This window comes from Leucopleurus acutus (assembly GCF_964270905.1).
Source record: "Leucopleurus acutus genome assembly, chromosome: 3".
Taxonomy (NCBI): domain Eukaryota; kingdom Metazoa; phylum Chordata; class Mammalia; order Artiodactyla; family Delphinidae; genus Leucopleurus; species Leucopleurus acutus.
Genome location: NC_139145.1, coordinates 116,931,568 through 116,949,910, shown reverse-complemented (window position 1 = coordinate 116,949,910; position 18,343 = coordinate 116,931,568). Strand labels below are relative to the sequence as shown.

The 18,343-nt window shown below is 33.8% G+C and overlaps 1 protein-coding gene across 1 annotated transcript in view; it reads left to right on the top strand.

Moving 5' to 3' along the window:
• The window catches only part of POLK (DNA polymerase kappa), a 61,546-nt gene that overhangs the window by 41,543 nt on the left and 1,660 nt on the right, over positions 1-18,343 (top strand). Inside the window, exons 6-14 of the mRNA XM_082836070.1 lie at positions 182-335; positions 3,876-4,115; positions 5,273-5,397; positions 6,713-6,879; positions 9,256-9,288; positions 12,483-12,579; positions 14,951-15,122; positions 16,823-17,782; positions 18,281-18,323. Of these exons, the coding sequence (XP_082692196.1) occupies positions 182-335; positions 3,876-4,115; positions 5,273-5,397; positions 6,713-6,879; positions 9,256-9,288; positions 12,483-12,579; positions 14,951-15,122; positions 16,823-17,782; positions 18,281-18,323 (1,991 nt within the window). The remainder of the gene's footprint in view (positions 1-181; positions 336-3,875; positions 4,116-5,272; positions 5,398-6,712; positions 6,880-9,255; positions 9,289-12,482; positions 12,580-14,950; positions 15,123-16,822; positions 17,783-18,280; positions 18,324-18,343) is intronic.

The window sequence follows — 18,343 nt, the reverse complement described above, 5'->3', positions numbered from 1 at the left end:
TACAAAAGAGAATTTGGACAAACTTGCCCTAGCAGTAAATTATTTATTCTCTAAATCCATGAGCTATTGATTATAGAATCCTTACTATAGTTGCAAAGTAAGAATATTAATGTTTCTTATCAGCTGTATGTGGCACGTTTTACTTTGGCAGCAAAATTAAACCATTTTGTTCCTTTCGAAGGTTAAGGAAATACTTGCTGATTATGATCCCAATTTTATGGCCATGAGTCTTGATGAAGCCTACGTGAATATAACAAAGCATTTAGAGGAAAGACAAAATTGGCCTGAGGACAAAAGGAAGTATTTCATCAAAACAGGGAACTCTCTAGAAAATGGTAAGCAATTTATTAGAATGCTCAGACTAAAAACAAACAAAAAATCCTTTGAATTAACCAGTTAACTCATTAGGATGCATAGGTACAGGACTAAATATAGCTTTATTATGAAAAAGTATTAAAAATTAAAAATCAGGGAATTCCCTGGTGGTCCAGTGGTTAGGACTCCACGCTTTCCACTGCAGGGGGCACGGATTTGATCCCTGGTTGGGGAACTAAGATCCCACAAGCTGCACGGCACAACCAAGTGGGTTTTCTGAGATAAATGTGTGGAATGCCACTTTTAAATCAAATGAAATTGTTAAATCTCTAGACTTTAAGAGTGTGCAGAATCCCTAAACAAAGTAATTTCATAGCAGTTTTTTCCGTAAGATATAACTAACCAGGGGTTGGATTGCCTTGAATCTGAGGAGGTTCTTTGTTTATAGTGGCCTTTTTATGTAGCTGTTAATAGAAAATAGATTCTTTTTTAATTAGCCTTGAACTTATCAAAATATTGGATGGGTTTTTTCCTTTATTTCCCAAATTTTCTATAATCTGTTTATACAGTGATTGCTGTTCTTAACCTTGCCGAAATTAATGACTCCCCAACTCCCTTCTTGGCCTTAGATCTTATTTTGATTCTTTTTATATATAATGAAACAAGTTTATGACCCCAAGGTTTTTTTCAAATGAGCCCCTTATTACCTACCCAAAACAATGCCAAAAATCATGCAGATAATACATGTACTGCTTTCAGTCCTCTGTCAGAGGTGTGATTACTTCAAATGCCAGCACTGCCCTGGACCCCTGAGCAAAGTTCACCTGGATGAAAAGGTAGAAATAGAGGGTTTGCTCAAAACCCATAGCCATGTTTCATGTGTACAACTCATTAACTGCTTCAGAGGGGACAGGCTGTGGTGGGGAAGCTCTTTGTAACTTTCCCTGAAGCAAAAAGGGTAGATCCCCAATGCCATAAAATTCTAACTTTACCATTGTTTGGGGCTCACATCTTTGGAGCAAATTTAGTATGGACATTGAATCATGATTTTATTACCTTACTCAGAGCTCTAATGGAGTAGGTCTCTCTCTTTAAGAGAAACATTAAACAATAAACAAACATAATTTCTGGACACAGGGGCTTGGAGCAAAAGGTTTTTTGCTCTTATACTAACTTTATTGTTTGAGGAAGTGACACACAAAGTCTAATGGCACTTTGCTTAAAATCTTACTTTGTTAGTTCCTTACTTTTCACAGGAGAAAGGAGGGGAGCCATTAAATAGTTATGTCAGAGCATCCCCTGAGGGTGTCCTATAACAACTGCTTTCACAATATGTTATAAAAAAATTATATTGGGACTAAGGTAAATGTTTTCGTTCTCTACTAATGTTCTTTTCATTTACTATATGTCCACACTTATTATGAGGATGTGAATTTTTAATATCGTTGCTTTTAACATATTTATTTATGTACTTTCCTCTTCATGTATTTCATATTCTTAAGCAATTTAAATAGTTTAACTTTTTTTTTTTTCATATATAAGTCCCTGTCGGCTGGACTTTCAGGCATATCTGATTTCACATTATGCCCAGAGAAGCTGTCAACAGTGAGTTGGAGTCATGGCAGGTGGTTGATATACCTTCCTCTAAAGTCCAAAGGATTTTTCTGCTGTTTGCCCCTTTTCTAAAAGGCACAGTCTATAAAGAAATAAAATAATAATTATTATTATTTTATGTTTATTCTCTCATAAATCTAGATGGTGCCAGGCAATGTAAAAAACTAAAATACTGTACTGTATACTTTTTAGCACTTGCCATCCAGATGGGATCTTAGTCCTACTGTTTCAAATTATAAGAAACCTTACTTTTATATGCTGATCACCTCAGTTATGAGGCTTATAAAGATATTTCTTTCAGAAAGCAAATAAGAAACCACTTCAGCGGTTGGTTGCATAGCCAGGCCTCGCAGAGAAGTAGACAGATTGAAACGATAACTACACCATTCAGCAGCGGCTCTAAACAATGAACCTGGAAACAGCATGCTTTGCTTTCTGCTGTAGTGTCCTGCTATCAGTGACTCACCTGAGGGCAGTGTGATAGAAGCATGAGATACAAAACATGGCATAAGGAACTGCAGAAGGAGGTTGTGAACGTGCCTTACGTGGCCTGCAGGTTTTCCGTATCTCTTTACCTTGACTTTCACACATCTAGTTGGGAAAAAGAGGGTCCAGGTAAATACCATTTCAGCTGTGCCTTAGTCTTAATCCCCCTGAATTGCTCTGCATTTTAAAACCAGATAATGGAAAATGAAAGGAACTAAAGTACATACATAACGGCTAGTGTAAGTTTGAAAATAAGGCTTGTTTTGTATATGGCCTGGGAATTCAGATTTGGAAAATACCTGTCTGTAACTTAATTCATATTACATACTTAAAAATTTGAAACTAATTAGGTGTCTGTCATTTTATTTATATTATCTTTATAAAATCTCTTGAAAAGGCCATCTTCATTTTTTAAGTATATGTGTCTTGAAACTAGAAATTTAATTTTTGCATCTGTATTTACCTTAATTTGGAAAACATTTATATGTAATAAAATTATGAAATGGATGAAAAAGCTCTGTTGTTAATCTTAGTTTTTATCAATTTTACACTTCAACTGATTTCTCCTCCATTAAGCCCGGAAAGTAAAGTCTTCAATAGATTTGTTCATAAGGACATTTTTAGTATCTGTATAGATTTAAGTGTATTTCACAGTTCATTTATGAAAAATGCAACTAAAATGAGATAATAACCAGATTAGTTTTTTTACTTTACTTTTTAATATTAATATTAGTTTACTGCCTTTTGATAATAACGAAGGCTTCTCGCTCTTAAACTTGGACCATGGTTAATCTGATTAGACCTTAAGAATTTATATATTTAAAGAAATATAACTTCCAGAAGTAATTTCTATTGATTTCAGATGTGCTCTTAGTAAAAGTGATACTTTATAAACAAACAAGTCAAAATTAAAATCAGCATTTGAAAGAAGAAAATTCAGATTATTTAACATTTGAAAAGTTCTTCCATGAATGAAAAAATTTTTTAGGCTTTTTTCCCCCTCCAAAAGCAAAATTTATCTTTCAGGCATAATTGCTCTATGTTGCTTAACACCTTTTTCCTTATTCCTAAATTCTAATTTAAGAAGGTTCTTTTTTTCCTCTAGAGATGAGTAAAGGAAAAAAACCTTTCATCTTTTTGAGAAAAAAGCACTGTGAATCTAATTCCAATTCTGGGTTTCAATTAATTTCAGTACAAAAATTAGTGAGATTTACATGAGATATTTCGTTTTAAAATGTATACAATGGAAATGGATAATATTTCTTTTAAGAAAAACTTAGAATCAGTGTTTTCTTTGGTAAACATTTAAAAATATAAATGCTAACATTTCTGACCTTGGTTCTTAGAAAGCAAACTAAACTAGATTTGTTTTGTCTTTAAAAAGACTGTAGGGAAACCTAATTTATGAAGTATGTGCTTTTTAAAATGAAGATGAATTACTGTTGCTGTTTATAATTTAGATAAACCAGGAAAGGAAGTTAATAAACTGCGTGAGCAGGAACGATCCATCTCTCCTCTACTTTTTGAAGATAGTCCTCCTGATTTGCAGTCCCCAGGAAATCCTTTCCAAGTGAACTTTGAAGAACTGAATAATCTTCAAATACTCCAAAACTCAATTGTTTTTGGAACATCAGCTGAGGAAGTGGTAAAGGAAATTCGTTTCAGAATCGAGCAAAAAACTACACTGACAGCCAGTGCAGGTACTTAAAAGGATATTGATGGTTCCAATAATTTTCAGACTAGCTAACATAGTGTAATATTAGTAGTTTCTCACTATAAAGTGTAGAATAACATTTTACTTAGCTGTTTTTTTATTAACTTCTGACAATATACCTATTCAGAATACTGTGAACCTATAGGTAAATTGGAATTAAGCACAAAAACCCATGTGTCCAAAGCAAAAACTTATCATAAAGCTCATGTAGCTATCTTTTTTGAAACACAAAATATATTTTAATTGGTTTTGGACATAATACTTTGTTTTCCCTTTGAAGACTTACAGTGCAAGAGAGACCACAGATGTCCACACAAAATATGGATGAGACAGGAAAAAACACCAACTAGCAACATAGCAATCTAGGATCATCTGGTGAAGGGAAAAAGAGCTTTACATATGCCAATAACTCATGAGGGTATCACTGTGTCTTAGCATAGAAACTGATATTCATGAGGACCCTAGATTATCTTAAGAAAGCCATATTATGATTGGGTTAGTCTTTTCTTCCTATGCCAAAGCATGAGAATAAGTAATAAATTTTAGAAAAATGTGTATAAAAATTGAACTATTTGATGATCATAGTTGAATATACCTATTTCAAGTTATCTTAATCATTAAGACACCTAGAAATTATAAAACACCTCTCTGAAAAGGGGTAATTTGCTTTGTGAGTAGCATAAAAACGATACACGCATTTCATTATCATTGTTTTAAATATACTGGAAACAGAATCTTTGATTTTTTTTTCTTTATGTGGATAATCTATACAGGAGACCTTTTCAAAGAGTAAACATCCATCCTAAATTATATTCTCCATCTTTTCTGTAAGACAGCCCTGTATTCCTACTAAATATAGTAAGTAAACTAATAATATCACTTAAACTCAGAAATTACTCTTAGACTTTAAAATACCATGGAGATTTAAATATTCCTCATTTCTGCTGCCACAATAACTAATACAATTCCTTTTCCTAAAACCATAGCAAGCCCTGGGGAGATAGATAGTAATCAAATGTTATTTTTAAAGTAGCATTCCACATTTCAGATTTTTGCATTTAATTTTTTTTCTGTGTTGTTATCACGTATTTTAAAATCATACATATCATGTTCTTTGAGTCATCAGAGTGTTCTTCTTTTAAGGCATCGCACCAAATACAATGTTAGCGAAAGTATGCAGTGATAAGAATAAACCAAATGGACAATACCAAATTCTCCCTAATAGACAAGCTGTGATGGACTTCATCAAGGACTTACCCATTAGAAAGGTGAAATTTTATGCAAAATTTGTCATCTATATATATACTCGGTGTTCTGAAGAAATACTATTTAGGATGATAGTAATCATTCTTTCAGAAACTTTTTAAAATGATAGCTAACAAGCAAGAATGATAATGGATGATTTAATTAGGACTTGAAGAAATCTTTCTATGAAATCCTAAAAGTGAGGTTTAGGAAGCTTGTATGTTGAAAAGTTTGTTGAAAAGATTTAGAATTTTAATTGTTTTTGACCAGAAAAAAAAAACCCAAATACTTTACCATCTTTAAAATGGTAAAATGATTCCTCAGGGATTATAGAAAGGGTATATTTTATTATTTTTTACAGCTTCTAGATTATTCTGTATATATATGCTTTTTAAAAAATAATAATTGTACTATACACTATTTGATGTTCTAGGGCTTGCTTCCCTGACTCAGCATAATGTGTATTAGTGAATCTAAATAAACATTTTCAACGCTCAGAAGAAAGTCTATATCAAAATATATAATGTATAATGACTACTGAATAGCTTAGTATATATAAGATATAGCTATAAAGCAGTGTTTTCCAATGTATTTTTAAGGTATGAATGGGTGTTCTGTTAAAAAACGTTCTGGGGTCAAAGAACTTTGGAATGTACCACCCTTGGTGGGTCACAAGAGATATTAATTTATTGAAGATTCATAATTCTTACAGTAAAAAAGTTCATTTAAAGTTTGTTTATCCTAGAAACAGACTGATTGTTACAGAGAACAAACTGGTGGTTTCCAGAGGGAAGGGGGTGTGGAGTTGGGCAAAATAGGTAAAGAAGATTAAGAGGTACAAACTTGGAGTCATAAAAAAAAAGTCATGGGTTGTAATGTACAGTATAGAGACTATAGTCAGTAATATTATAATAACTTTGTATGGTGACAGATGATTACTAGACTTATTGTGGTAATTGCTTCATAACGTATATAAATGTTGAATCACTGTGTTGTACACCTGAAACTAATATAATGTACGTCAACTATACTTCAGTTTTAAAAAATTAAAAGGGAATAAAAAGTTGTTTATCCTACCATTCCCCAAGTTTATATGACCGCAGAACTCTTTTTTAAATGCTTTTTAAAAATTCCATGGAATTTAAAATTTTTAATTTTCATGGAACACTAGTTTAGGAAATATAGCCAAAAAGTAACTAAAGCCATTCTCTTGTGTGACTTTTGAAACTAGGCACATTATTTATACCTTTTATTAGTTATAAAATATATGATGAGATTATAATATCACTTCTTATCTTAATTTCAAAATGTATTAATGATAAGTTGATTCTTTTCTAGGTTTCTGGAATAGGAAAAGTTACAGAGAAAATGTTGAAGGCCCTTGGAATTATTACTTGTACAGAACTATACCAACAGAGGGCATTACTTTCTCTCCTTTTCTCTGAAACATCTTGGCATTATTTCCTTCATATTTCCCTGGGTCTAGGTTCAACACAGCTGGCAAGGTATCTGTATTTATAATTATTCTGCTTTTTTTTAGCATTTGCTGAAATAACAGTTTTCACCATTGAGATAGAGACTACAAGGATAACATGTTTTAAATTTCTTTTAGGCTAGCTCAATTCAGAATATAATTTTTGAATTAGAGTCAAAAGATTGGTTGTGAGAGAAAAGGAAAAGAGGAATAAAAAATCACTCCTAGGTTGTTGGCTACAGCATTTGGATAGAGGGATAAGAGGAATGATGGGTGCTTTCTTTTCTGTACCTGCCTTGTTCTTTGTTCAGAACGTAAGAATATTGGTGATCAGATTGTGGGGGTGAGAAAGATGGCTCATACTGCAGAACTCACCCTTTAAAGCAAGTAGACTTAACGATTCCTTGAAAGCCTTCATGAACTACCTGTATTTCTTCTGTTTTCCAGATTTGTAAATGATTCATTCATTCAGTACTGAGTACTTTGCGTTAGGCACTGTTCTAGGCACTGGGGATAATAGCAGTAAACAAGACAAAGTCCTGCCTTCATGGAGTTTGCAGAGTAGTGTGGGAAATAAAAAGTAACCAAATAAACAAATGGAGAAAGTAAGGCAGAGTGGGGGCACATAGATGTTGACTTGGGGGGTAAGAGATGGGGTTGGCAGCGGTTCTCCAGAGACAGAGACCTGAAGGGGCCAGCCATGCAAAGATCTAAGAGAAGAGGAAACGGCTAGAGGAGAGGCCCTGTGTTTCCTCCCTGCCACTCTTTCATCCAGGTCTTAAAAAGAAGGATCCCAGAGCTAGAAGGGTACACTGTTTAGGGTGGGTGAAAAGAAGGCACTAAAAACAAGAATGAAAATTAACACTGGGCACTATTTTTACGATTTCGTTATCATCTTGTTAGCCTGCCCTCAAAATAACTCTTTTATATTCATATAGTTAAACTAAAGGAAAACAAGATTACTGAGGAGGCATGTAAAATAAGTTTGATTAACCAATTAGACCTGCTATATCTTACAGAAATTGCAAGGCATGTGCTATTATTTTTCTCATCTCTCCATGCTCCTCATTCTTTCAAGTCCAGGTAGCTGACTTTGATCTTGAGTGGATATAATGAAAGATGAGAGAAAGACTTCACAGTACTATAAATAATCCAGTACATGAAGGTGATGAGAAATAAAACTTTCTTCTTTAATCCAAAAATTATCCTCTTTTTATTTCCATAGTGCTTGAAAACAATACAGTTTTTAATATAATATAGCACATATTAACCTGTGGTAGAGATGCAGGTAATGCTTTTAAGTGAAATTCATAGGTAATTTTTAACCATATAAAATAGCAAACTTACCTTCCCTTCTATCAACATTCTCTGTTTCCTTAATTTGCTTTATTTTTTAATCTGTAGTACTTCTCCCCTTCTAACCTGTTCCATATTTACTGCTATGTTTATTTGTCTCCCTCCACTAAGATAGAAGTTTCTTTATAACTATTTTTTTAACATTTATTTAATTTACTTATTTGGTTTCACTGAGTCTTAGTTGTGGCAGGCGGGCTCCTTTGTTGTGGCTTGCAGGCTCCTTAGTTGTGACATGCGAACTCTTAGTTGTGGCACGCATGTGGGATCTAGTTCCCTGACCAGCGATCGAACCCAGGCCCCCTGCATTGGGAGCACAGAGTCTTAACCACTGTGCCACCAGGGAAGTCCCTAAAATATAAGTTTCTTAAAGGCAGGCACTTGGTCTGTTTTGTTCATTACTGTTATCTCCAAGGCCTAGAACAGTGCTTGATTCATAATTGGTTTGTGAAATATTAGGAAAATGAATAATCTACATGTCATTTCAGCTTTTTGATTTTAACTGCTCCTACCAGAGCAGCTAGAATCCAACCAAACTAGGTGGTTCAGATTCCCAACCATCATCCTATTGCTGTATGGCAAATTTTGACTGAGCTTCTATAGAGTGGTATAAGTGAATAATAAATAGGCTATTATTAATGTACTAGGCCAAAAACTAGATAATGGATATTAAATTATTTAAAATTTAATTATATCTTATAACTGCAAGCCATTATGCTACTACCTTCTGTTGGTTTTTGTAAGTTGTGATTTTTTATATTCAGGCTTTTAATAGAAACAATTTATAATATCATCCTGTTTTCAAATTTGTTGTCTTTGATAGATATAGACTTGATCCATCACACATGTAATTATATTAGCATATCTTTCTACATTCTTTGGTGATAGTTTTATTTTTAGATTAAAAAACTCACTGTGTTGCATGATGTATAACTTTTAATCTAAAACATTGAGATCTCTAAAGGGTAACTGATGTAAAATCATCTTGGTTGACTAAAAGAAACTCAGTCTTCTTTGAGAAAGCAAATAAAAGCTTTTTTTTTTTAATTTCAAGGGATGGAGAGAGGAAAAGCATGAGTGTTGAGAGGTAATGTTTTGTTACTAATTATTCATAATTTGTATTATTTTAAACTAATTTTTAATTTTTAGTAAATTTTCACTGAAATTTAAAAATCTATTTGCAAACCAAGTAACAATTTTCATCAGTTGATACTCCTACAGTAAATGTTCCAGTGCAATGCTTTATTATCTTTGCTTGCTGTGCTCTCAATGGGAAAAAATTTAACTGCAGTTATTTTTTTAAATGTTGGTTTTGTTCCTATTCAGTGAAAACCAAGCATTTTAGGATTCTAAATCTTAATTTATAGGCTTATGTATAAGAAAAATTATACTGAGTAGTTATTTGGGAAATTTAAGAAATGATGATGGAAATTCTTCCTGAAGTTCTTCAAATATTGGTGAATAACCATAGACATCAAATAGTAAGATACTGATGAACAAGAGCTTAGAGGTGATCTAGTTCAGTGGTTTACAATCTTGTTTGAAGTCAAATGAAATCTTGATGGAACCTTATTGTTTTGGGAAATATGTCATTGTTTGAAAAGTCCCTCGCTTATCTCCTCAAAGAACCAAAGTTCCACTAAGACATTTAAGAACCGCGGACCTAGTATAAGGTTGTTTTCATTTTGTACATATATTATTCATGATCAGAAAAGCTGAATGACTTTTTTTTTATTTTATTTATGTTTTATACAGCAGGTTCTTATTAGTTATCTATTTGATACATATTAGTGTATACATGTCAATCCCAATCTCCCAGTTCATCCCACCACCTCCACCACCCCCCCTTTTCCCCCTTGGTGTCCATATTTGTTCTCTATTTCTGCCTTGCAAACCAGTTCATCTGTACCATTTTTCTAGATTCCACATATTTGTGTTTATATACGATATTTGTTTTTCTCTTTCTGGCTTACTTCACTCTGTGTGACAGTCTCTAGGTCCATCCACATCTCTACAAATGACCCAATTTCATTCCTTTTTATGGCTGAGTAATATTCCATTGCATATATGTACCAGATCTTCTTTATCCATTCATTTGTGGATGGGCATTTAGGTTGCTTCCATGACCTGGCTATTGTAAATAGTGCTGCAATGAACATTGGGGTGCATTTGTCTTTTTGAATTATGGTTTTCTCTGGATATATGCCCAGTAGTGGGATTGCTGGGTCATATGGTAATTCTATTTTTAGTTTTTTAAGGAACCTCCATACGGTTCTCCATAGTGGCTGTATCCATTTACATTCCCACCAACAGTGCAAGGGGGTTCCCTAGAAAAGATGAATGACTTTTACAAGACAACACACTTTATCAGTAAATGACTGATAAAAATTGTTGTTTTAGGCTGTGATTTACATAAAAGCAATCAAAGGAAAAGAGGGGAAGAAAGCATCCAAAAGTGAGATAGTATCGTCCTATTTAATGATTTTTTCTTCTATTTTGTCTTTTGTTATTGAGAACATTGCTTGCTGTACAAGAATATTAATATTAACTAATATTAATATTTCTTAAGAAAGGGCCATCAAACCAATAGAAAAAAGTGACCAAAGATCTAATTAGTTAACAGAAAAGATGGTACAAATGGCTTTATAAACATGTGAAAATAATATCAGTCTCCGTATAATTTAAGAAATTCAGATTGAAAATTCTCTGAGATAGCATTTTTCACTAATTAAGTTGGCAAAGATGCACACTCTATTGGCAAGACTATGGGAGTGAAAAAGCTATTAAACTTTAAAGGAGGGTGTACTAGTTTCTTATTGGTGGTATAACTAATTACCACAAATTTATTCTCTTACAATTCTGAAGGTCAGCAGTCCTAAAATTAAGGTGTCATCAGGGTTGCATTCCTTCTAGAGGCCCCAGAGGAGAATCCATTTCCTTTCTAAAAGCTTCTAGAGGCTTCTTGCATTCTTTGGCTCACGGCCCCATTCTCTATCTTCAACTCTCACATTTTGTCTTTCTTTGACTCTTACCCTCCTGCCTTCTTCTTACAAGGACCCTTGAGATTACAGTGGACCTACCTGGATAATTCAGGATAATCACCTCATCTTAATTTAACCACATCTGTAAAGTTCATTTCACCATGTAAAGAACTAGATTCTGAGAGATAAGTATTTGAACATCTTCGGGGACCATTATTTTGCCTACCACAGGGGGCAAGCAATTTGGCAGTATCTATCAAGATCACAGATACACATGTACTTTGATCCCACAGTTCTTTTTCTAGGCATACATTCCACTGGTGTAATCACATGTCATTTTACATGTATACATGGTTATGCACTGCATTTTTTTTTTGTGATAGCAAAAGATTGGAAATAAGTTTCTACAAATAGAGGATTGGTTAAATGATCTTACATCTTTAAATTAGAATTTATGCTGCCATATATAAATGAAATTATTTATAGGGAACTCTCACCAGGATGAATGAGAAAAGCAAAGTGGTAAATAATGTATCTAATATTCTACTGTTTATATAGGGGAAATGTTTGCTTGTTTGCTTTTATATACATACAGTATTCTAGAGGAATAAATAATGAATAGGAAGCTGGCAATATTGGTTGCCACTAGGGAAGAGAACTGGGTAGCTGGGAATAGTTAGAAGCGGGACTTTTCACTGAATGACTATTCAGGGTTTGCTCGGGCTTTTTTACTGGTTACCCCACTCTCTCTTTAGTGTCTTTATGTTAATATGACCTTTCAATACCCTTGTGCAGATGAAGTCACAAGTTCTACATTTAATCTTACCAGCCCTCCATTTCCGGTTGCCTATTAGATGACTTTATGTAGGTGCCACGAACCAACCCCTTAAATCTACTTGAAGATAATTCGCTTACAGAAAATACACATGCAGTAATTGGAATGTTGTTCTCATTTGTACTTTCTTAAGATAATCCTCTGTAGCAGAGTCTGTATACATATGTATCCTAATGTTTTGTAAGTTTTGAGGGCATTATCCTTATATGTTGGTGACTTTAATCATCTTTTAAAACATATTGTAGAGAGCAAATGCACCTTTGCTAATCAGTTTAGCTATAAACAATCTCCCATTATTTAAGAAGATCCTGGATGTTTTTACTTAATCATATCTTAGTTCATCTGAAAACTTTGTACTGTAGAAAATATAACTTAATGCTAGGCCATTTACATGTACTATATCATTTCTAAAGTATACTGAATTGTAGTTTACTTTGTGCACCAAAATCATTCTTGCCTTTCTAGGACATTCAGTGAGATAAGTAAAGCAGAAGAACAGTACAGCTTGTGCCAAGAACTTTGCAGTGAACTTGCTCAAGACCTGCAGAAAGAAGGACTTAAGGTACTTCATTTTTATGCAGTGTTCTTAGTTTTCTAAATTTTTAATAATAAAAAGCTACCTTAAATTTTTAATAATAAAAAGCTACCTTAAACCAAGAGTTAGATTTTGCATTTAAATACAAATTGGGATGTGTCAGAAAAGAGAATTCTTGTCTTCAACAGAGACAAATTGAATTCTGACCCTTATCTGAGGCCTATGATGAGGTCATTTTATGAGAAGCAACTTATGAGGTTGGAGTGATTCCAGTATAATTCCAGAGAAGTTTATATTACCTTGGGAGTACATTTGAATAAGTTCAAAATCAGAGTTATATTGGCAGTAAAGAATAAGGGATAGGGAAGGATTTCCCTAGAACTGTGCTTGTTATAAATGCCTTTCCAATTATCCTTTAATGTCATTGTCAGGTAGACAGTGACCTTCTGGAATAGGCATTTTGTTTCAAGGCCTTAATCCAGGTTGCTTAACACATTGAGAACAAAACCTGGAAGGCTTTGAACTTTGTATTGTATAATCTTCACTCACAACAATCCATGTTTAGTATTTTTCCAACATTCTCAAAACAGAGGTAGAGTTATTACAAAGTATAATACAAAAGCAATAAAAAGTTATTACAAAGAAAGGGATAGCTGATGAATATTTTCTTATAATCCTTCTCTTTTATACCTTAAATATATAGAGAGTTCTTTTCTTAAAATTTTTTAAATAAACTTTTAATTTTAGAATCATTTCAGATTTATAGAATAGGTACAAGGATATTATCAAGATTTCCAGTATACCCAGTTTCCCTCATTATTAACATCTTATATTATCATAGTACATTTGCAAAACTAAGAAACTGACACTAACACATTTCTGTTAACTAAATCCAGACAGTATTTTTGTTTTACCTGTTTTTTTCCATTCATGTCCTTCTTCTCTTTGTTCCAGGGTTCAGTCCAGGGAACCACATTGCATTTACTTTTCATATCTTCCCAGTTTCCTCCAGTCTGTGACAGTTTCTCCGTATTTCCTTGTTTTTCATGACCTTGACAGTCTTGAGGGATACTAGCCAGGTATACTGCAGAATGTCTTCCAATCTGGGTTTGTCTGATGATTTTCTTATGATTAGACCAGGGTTATAGGTTTTTAGAAAGAATACCACAGAAATGAAGTATCCTTCTCATCACATCCCATCAAGGTATATGATAGCCACATGATATCACAGGTGAGAATAACCATCCTCACTTGGTTAAAGTAGTGTTTGCTAGGCTTCTCCACTGTGAAATTACTACTTTTCCCTTTCCATACTCTATTCTTTGGAAGTGAGTCAACAAGCCTAACCTACTCTCACAACCTCCAGGAGGTAGCAAAATACACAAAACAAAATTTACTGTTTTAACTTTCTAAGTATACATTTTAGTGGCATTAAGTACATTCAGATTGTACAACCATCAACACTTTTGATCTCCAGAACTTTTTCATTATCCCAAAGTGAAACTGTATCCATTAAGCAATAACCGTAAAGGAGTTCTAACACGTAAATTTAACATAATATCTGGCATATAGTAGGCACACAATAAGTGTGAGCTGTCCAGAAGATCTTTTCAATGAGGTCCCTTCAGAAAGATTTTTTTTTCCTATCTTTTTAGGTACTGAATTAACCTCAAAAAAGGATTCAGTAAAAAGAAAAGTAATCAGTTAACTTTGCCCTTTATATAAAAGTCTTTTATAAAAAGTCAGTTGGGGAGGGAAGTAATAATTACTGACTAAAATGGGATTTTTAGATTACTTATGGATTTCAGTTATTCTTTATGACAATTTTCATTACCATGGGTTTTTTTTTGTAATTGTAATAGTTAATATTTATTGCCGTTTAATATACATCAGGCACTGTTTTAGGGTCTTTATTTAATGAATGTTGATCTTTAACATTGAATGATCTCAACCCCAAAGAATTAAAATTGTAAGTTTAGTGTTTTGTCGTTATAAGACCTGTCAACTAGTGTGTCATTGGAGTTCTTCCTTCCTAGAAATTTCTCTTATATAGAAACTGTTATATGATGCACTTGACAAACATAGGGAAGGGAGTGTGGATACAAAAACTCTATGATCAGCCCCTAGACCATTATAGATTGAGTCATTATTTTATCACATAAGCCAAAATTGTGTTTTTCTGTCTTTCATTACTGTTTTGTTTAGGCACAGTGGGTAGGGCAACAACTCCTCCTCCTCCTACAAAAGCTCCACATTACCATGTTTTTTTGTAAATAATTGATTATACTTCCGTACTCTGTGTACACAAGAGACCTTTCTGAATTTTTCTATCCTGTAAAGTAACTTTTTTTATGGAAGTTAAAAAGCCATATATAATAATGTATTCTGTTTGTTACAGGGTAGAACTGTTACCATTAAGCTAAAGAATGTGAATTTTGAAGTAAAAACTCGTGCATCTACAGTTTCATCTGTTGTTTCTACTGCAGAAGAAATATTTGCTATTGCTAAAGAATTGCTAAGAACAGAAATTGATGCTGATTTTCCACATCCCTTGAGATTAAGACTTATGGGTATGACTTTTCTTTACTTGTTTTTCCTTAAATCTGCTAGACTTTTCCATAGAATCAACTTGGGAAATATTCTCACCTCTATTTTATTTCTTAAACATGTTTAGGAAGTTGTACTTATGCTACTGCCATTTTTCTCGATTCTTAGGACCTGATGCATGTGACGCCACGATCATTAGTTTAATTCCAGTAAGAACCAGTTAAAGTCATTCTTTTCCTTACTACTTACTGAAATCCTTGGGGTTAGGTATCTTTCAAAATTTTAAACTTTTCAGATTTTAGAAAGCAAATTCACTGCATGTTGAGTGTATTATATAATACTCCTTTGGGATCTGAAGCAGCACTTCATGATCAAACACATTATTATTTCTGTAGGAAAACAAAAAAATATTCACACTGAGTTGTAAAGACTCTAAATGGTCTGACACCAATCTTGTCATCAATTACCATTTGTTGCTTACGATTTTCAGAACTTTTTGGATTTCAGAATTACAGATAAGGGATTGTGGCACTATAAAACCACATTTCTAGCCATCACGTGGTAAAAAAAGATACACAAACCATGTTTCCAAAGTGAACGAGTGAGAGAATGTTTATGGATAAGCACTCCAAATGCCAATTTTACTGCTAAGGATGGGTCATTAGCCATACTTTCACATATGAAAAATAGCACACACTGAAGTCAATTTGAATAAAGTATGTTAACTAAAAGAGCTAAAGAGTGGATGTTAATAGCAGCTTTATTTATAATTGCCAAAATTTGGAAGCAACCAAGATGTCCTCCAGTAGTAGGTGAATGGAAATTGTGGTACGTCTAGACAACAGAATATTATTCAGCACATAAAAGAAATGAGCTATTGGAGTAGAGGGTGGGGGAGAAGAAAAGAAACGAGCTGTCAAGCCATGAAAAGACATGGAGGAAACTTATATATTATTAACTGAAAGAAGCCAATCTGAAAAAGCTACATCCTGTATGATTCCAACATATGACATTCTAGAAAAGGCAAAACTGTGGAGATACTAAAAAGATCAGTGGTTGTCAGGGGTGGGGGGAGGGAGGAATAGGCAGAGCACAGAGGATTTTTAGGGCAGTGAAACTATTCTGTATGATGCTATAATGGTGGATACATGTCATTGTACATTTGTCAAAACCCATAGAATGTACATCAAGAGTGAACCCTAATGTAAACTATGAACTTTGAGTAATAATGTCATGTCAGTATAGATTCATTGATTGTAACAAATGTACCACTCTGGTGTAGGATGTTGATAGTGGAGGAGGAGTGCATGTGTGGGGCAGGTAGTATATGGGAACTCTCTGTACTTGCTACTCAACTTTGCTGAGAACCTAAAATGGCTCTAAAAAATAGCGCCTATTGCAAAAAAGGGAGCTAAAGAATCTATGCAATTGACTCCAATTAGTTACTCGATATTTAGTGGTATCATGTGTCAGGTATTAACTGAAAGACCTATATAATCATGCTAACTCCAATAGATACTTACTATTTAGTATACCCAGCTTTATGAAGAAAGTTAATTTCTACTCATAATACCACCTTTGAAAAAGCATCCTTTAATTCAGAAAAGACAGTGTTGCTTATTATTTCTGGCTGAACAGCCCTTTTTCATATGTGTTATAATAGTATTATGCAAAATGTCTCTATTGAATTTGAAATGGATTAATTACGGTTGGTTTAATTTAGGGGTGCGACTATCTGGTTTTCCCAATGAAGAGGAGAAGAAATGCCAACAAAGGAGCATTATTGGCTTCTTACAGCCTGGAAACCAAGCCCTGTCAGCCACCAGGTGTACACCAGAGAAAACTGACAAAGATCAGTTTCTAAAACCTCTAGAAATGTCTCCTAAGAAGAGTTTCTTTGATAAAAAACGATCTGAAAGAAATTGGAGCTACCAGGACACATTTAAATGTGAAACTGTAGATAAACAAAGTTTACAGACATCACAATTCTTCCAAGTTTTAAAGAAGAGGATGAGTGAGAATTTAGAAACATTGGAGAATTCAGATAACTGCCATATATTTACTTGTCCTGTTTGCTTCAGGGAACAAGGAAGCATCAGTCTGGAAGCCTTTAATAAACATGTAGATGCGTGTCTTGATGGACCTTCCATCAGTGGAAACTCTAAAATGTCCTCACGTTCACATGCTTCCTCTACAGAAGTGAACGAGAAAGAAAATGTCCATGATTTTGTTTCTGTCTGTGAGAAGCAGGATTGTGAAACTCATCAGAAGAATGCAGAGATCACATCAGTAGATTCTGTAGAGTTGGCAGAGACTACTGGTAATCAATCTAATACAGAAGGTGTAGATGCGCTAAGTAATAAGTACAGTGAAGAGGAATGTTCTAGTCTTCCAAGCAAATCGTTTAATATGGAACACTGTCCTCAGAATTGTTGCGCTGTTTCACTGGAAAATGAAGATGTTGCGTCATTAGGAAGGAAAGAGCCCCTACAACCTTATTTATATGAAGTGATCAGTGACCAAGTCCTCGTTTGTCCTGTTTGTAACCTAGAACAAAAGACTTCAGATCTTACCCTATTCAATGTGCATGTAGATGTTTGCTTAAATAAAGGCATTATCCAGGAACTGAGAAGAGAGAAGGTTAATCCAGTTAACCAACCCAAAGAAAGCACCACAAGTACTGGTGAGTTTACAGTTTACAGTTTACATAGTTCACGTATGCTGCCATTTAGGAAAATGTTACCTTAACGGTGGGTTAGAATTAGCTGAAGACATTAGATTTAAAATTTTGGGAAACCTCTGGTTTGGGCTTGATTTAGCACAGAATGAACTCAGTGGTTTAGGGAGCTGAGTGATCTAATCAAAACAGAAATTCCTTCAGAGAACACTTGCCAAGGCACAGTGGTAACTTAACTATAATTATATAGCCAAAAAGCCTCTTTAACTTGTTTTTTGGTAGTTCCGACTCTAACCCAACTTCAAAATCAGCTGTAATACTAATGAAACAAGTAAATTACAAAGAAATTATGCTATACATTAGTTTCTGGTATATATAAATTCGAACAATGTAGTACTAAGGAGGTTTTTATTGTCTTTAATCAGTCAACCTTAACTCTTTAAATTTTTCGAAAGCTTTTTAATTATTTCATGTTATTCATTGTGGAATTTCTTCCCTCTAAAGATAACTCAGGCAAAGTACAGAAGATTGGAACAAAAGCAAACAGGTATGGCTAATTTGAGTTTT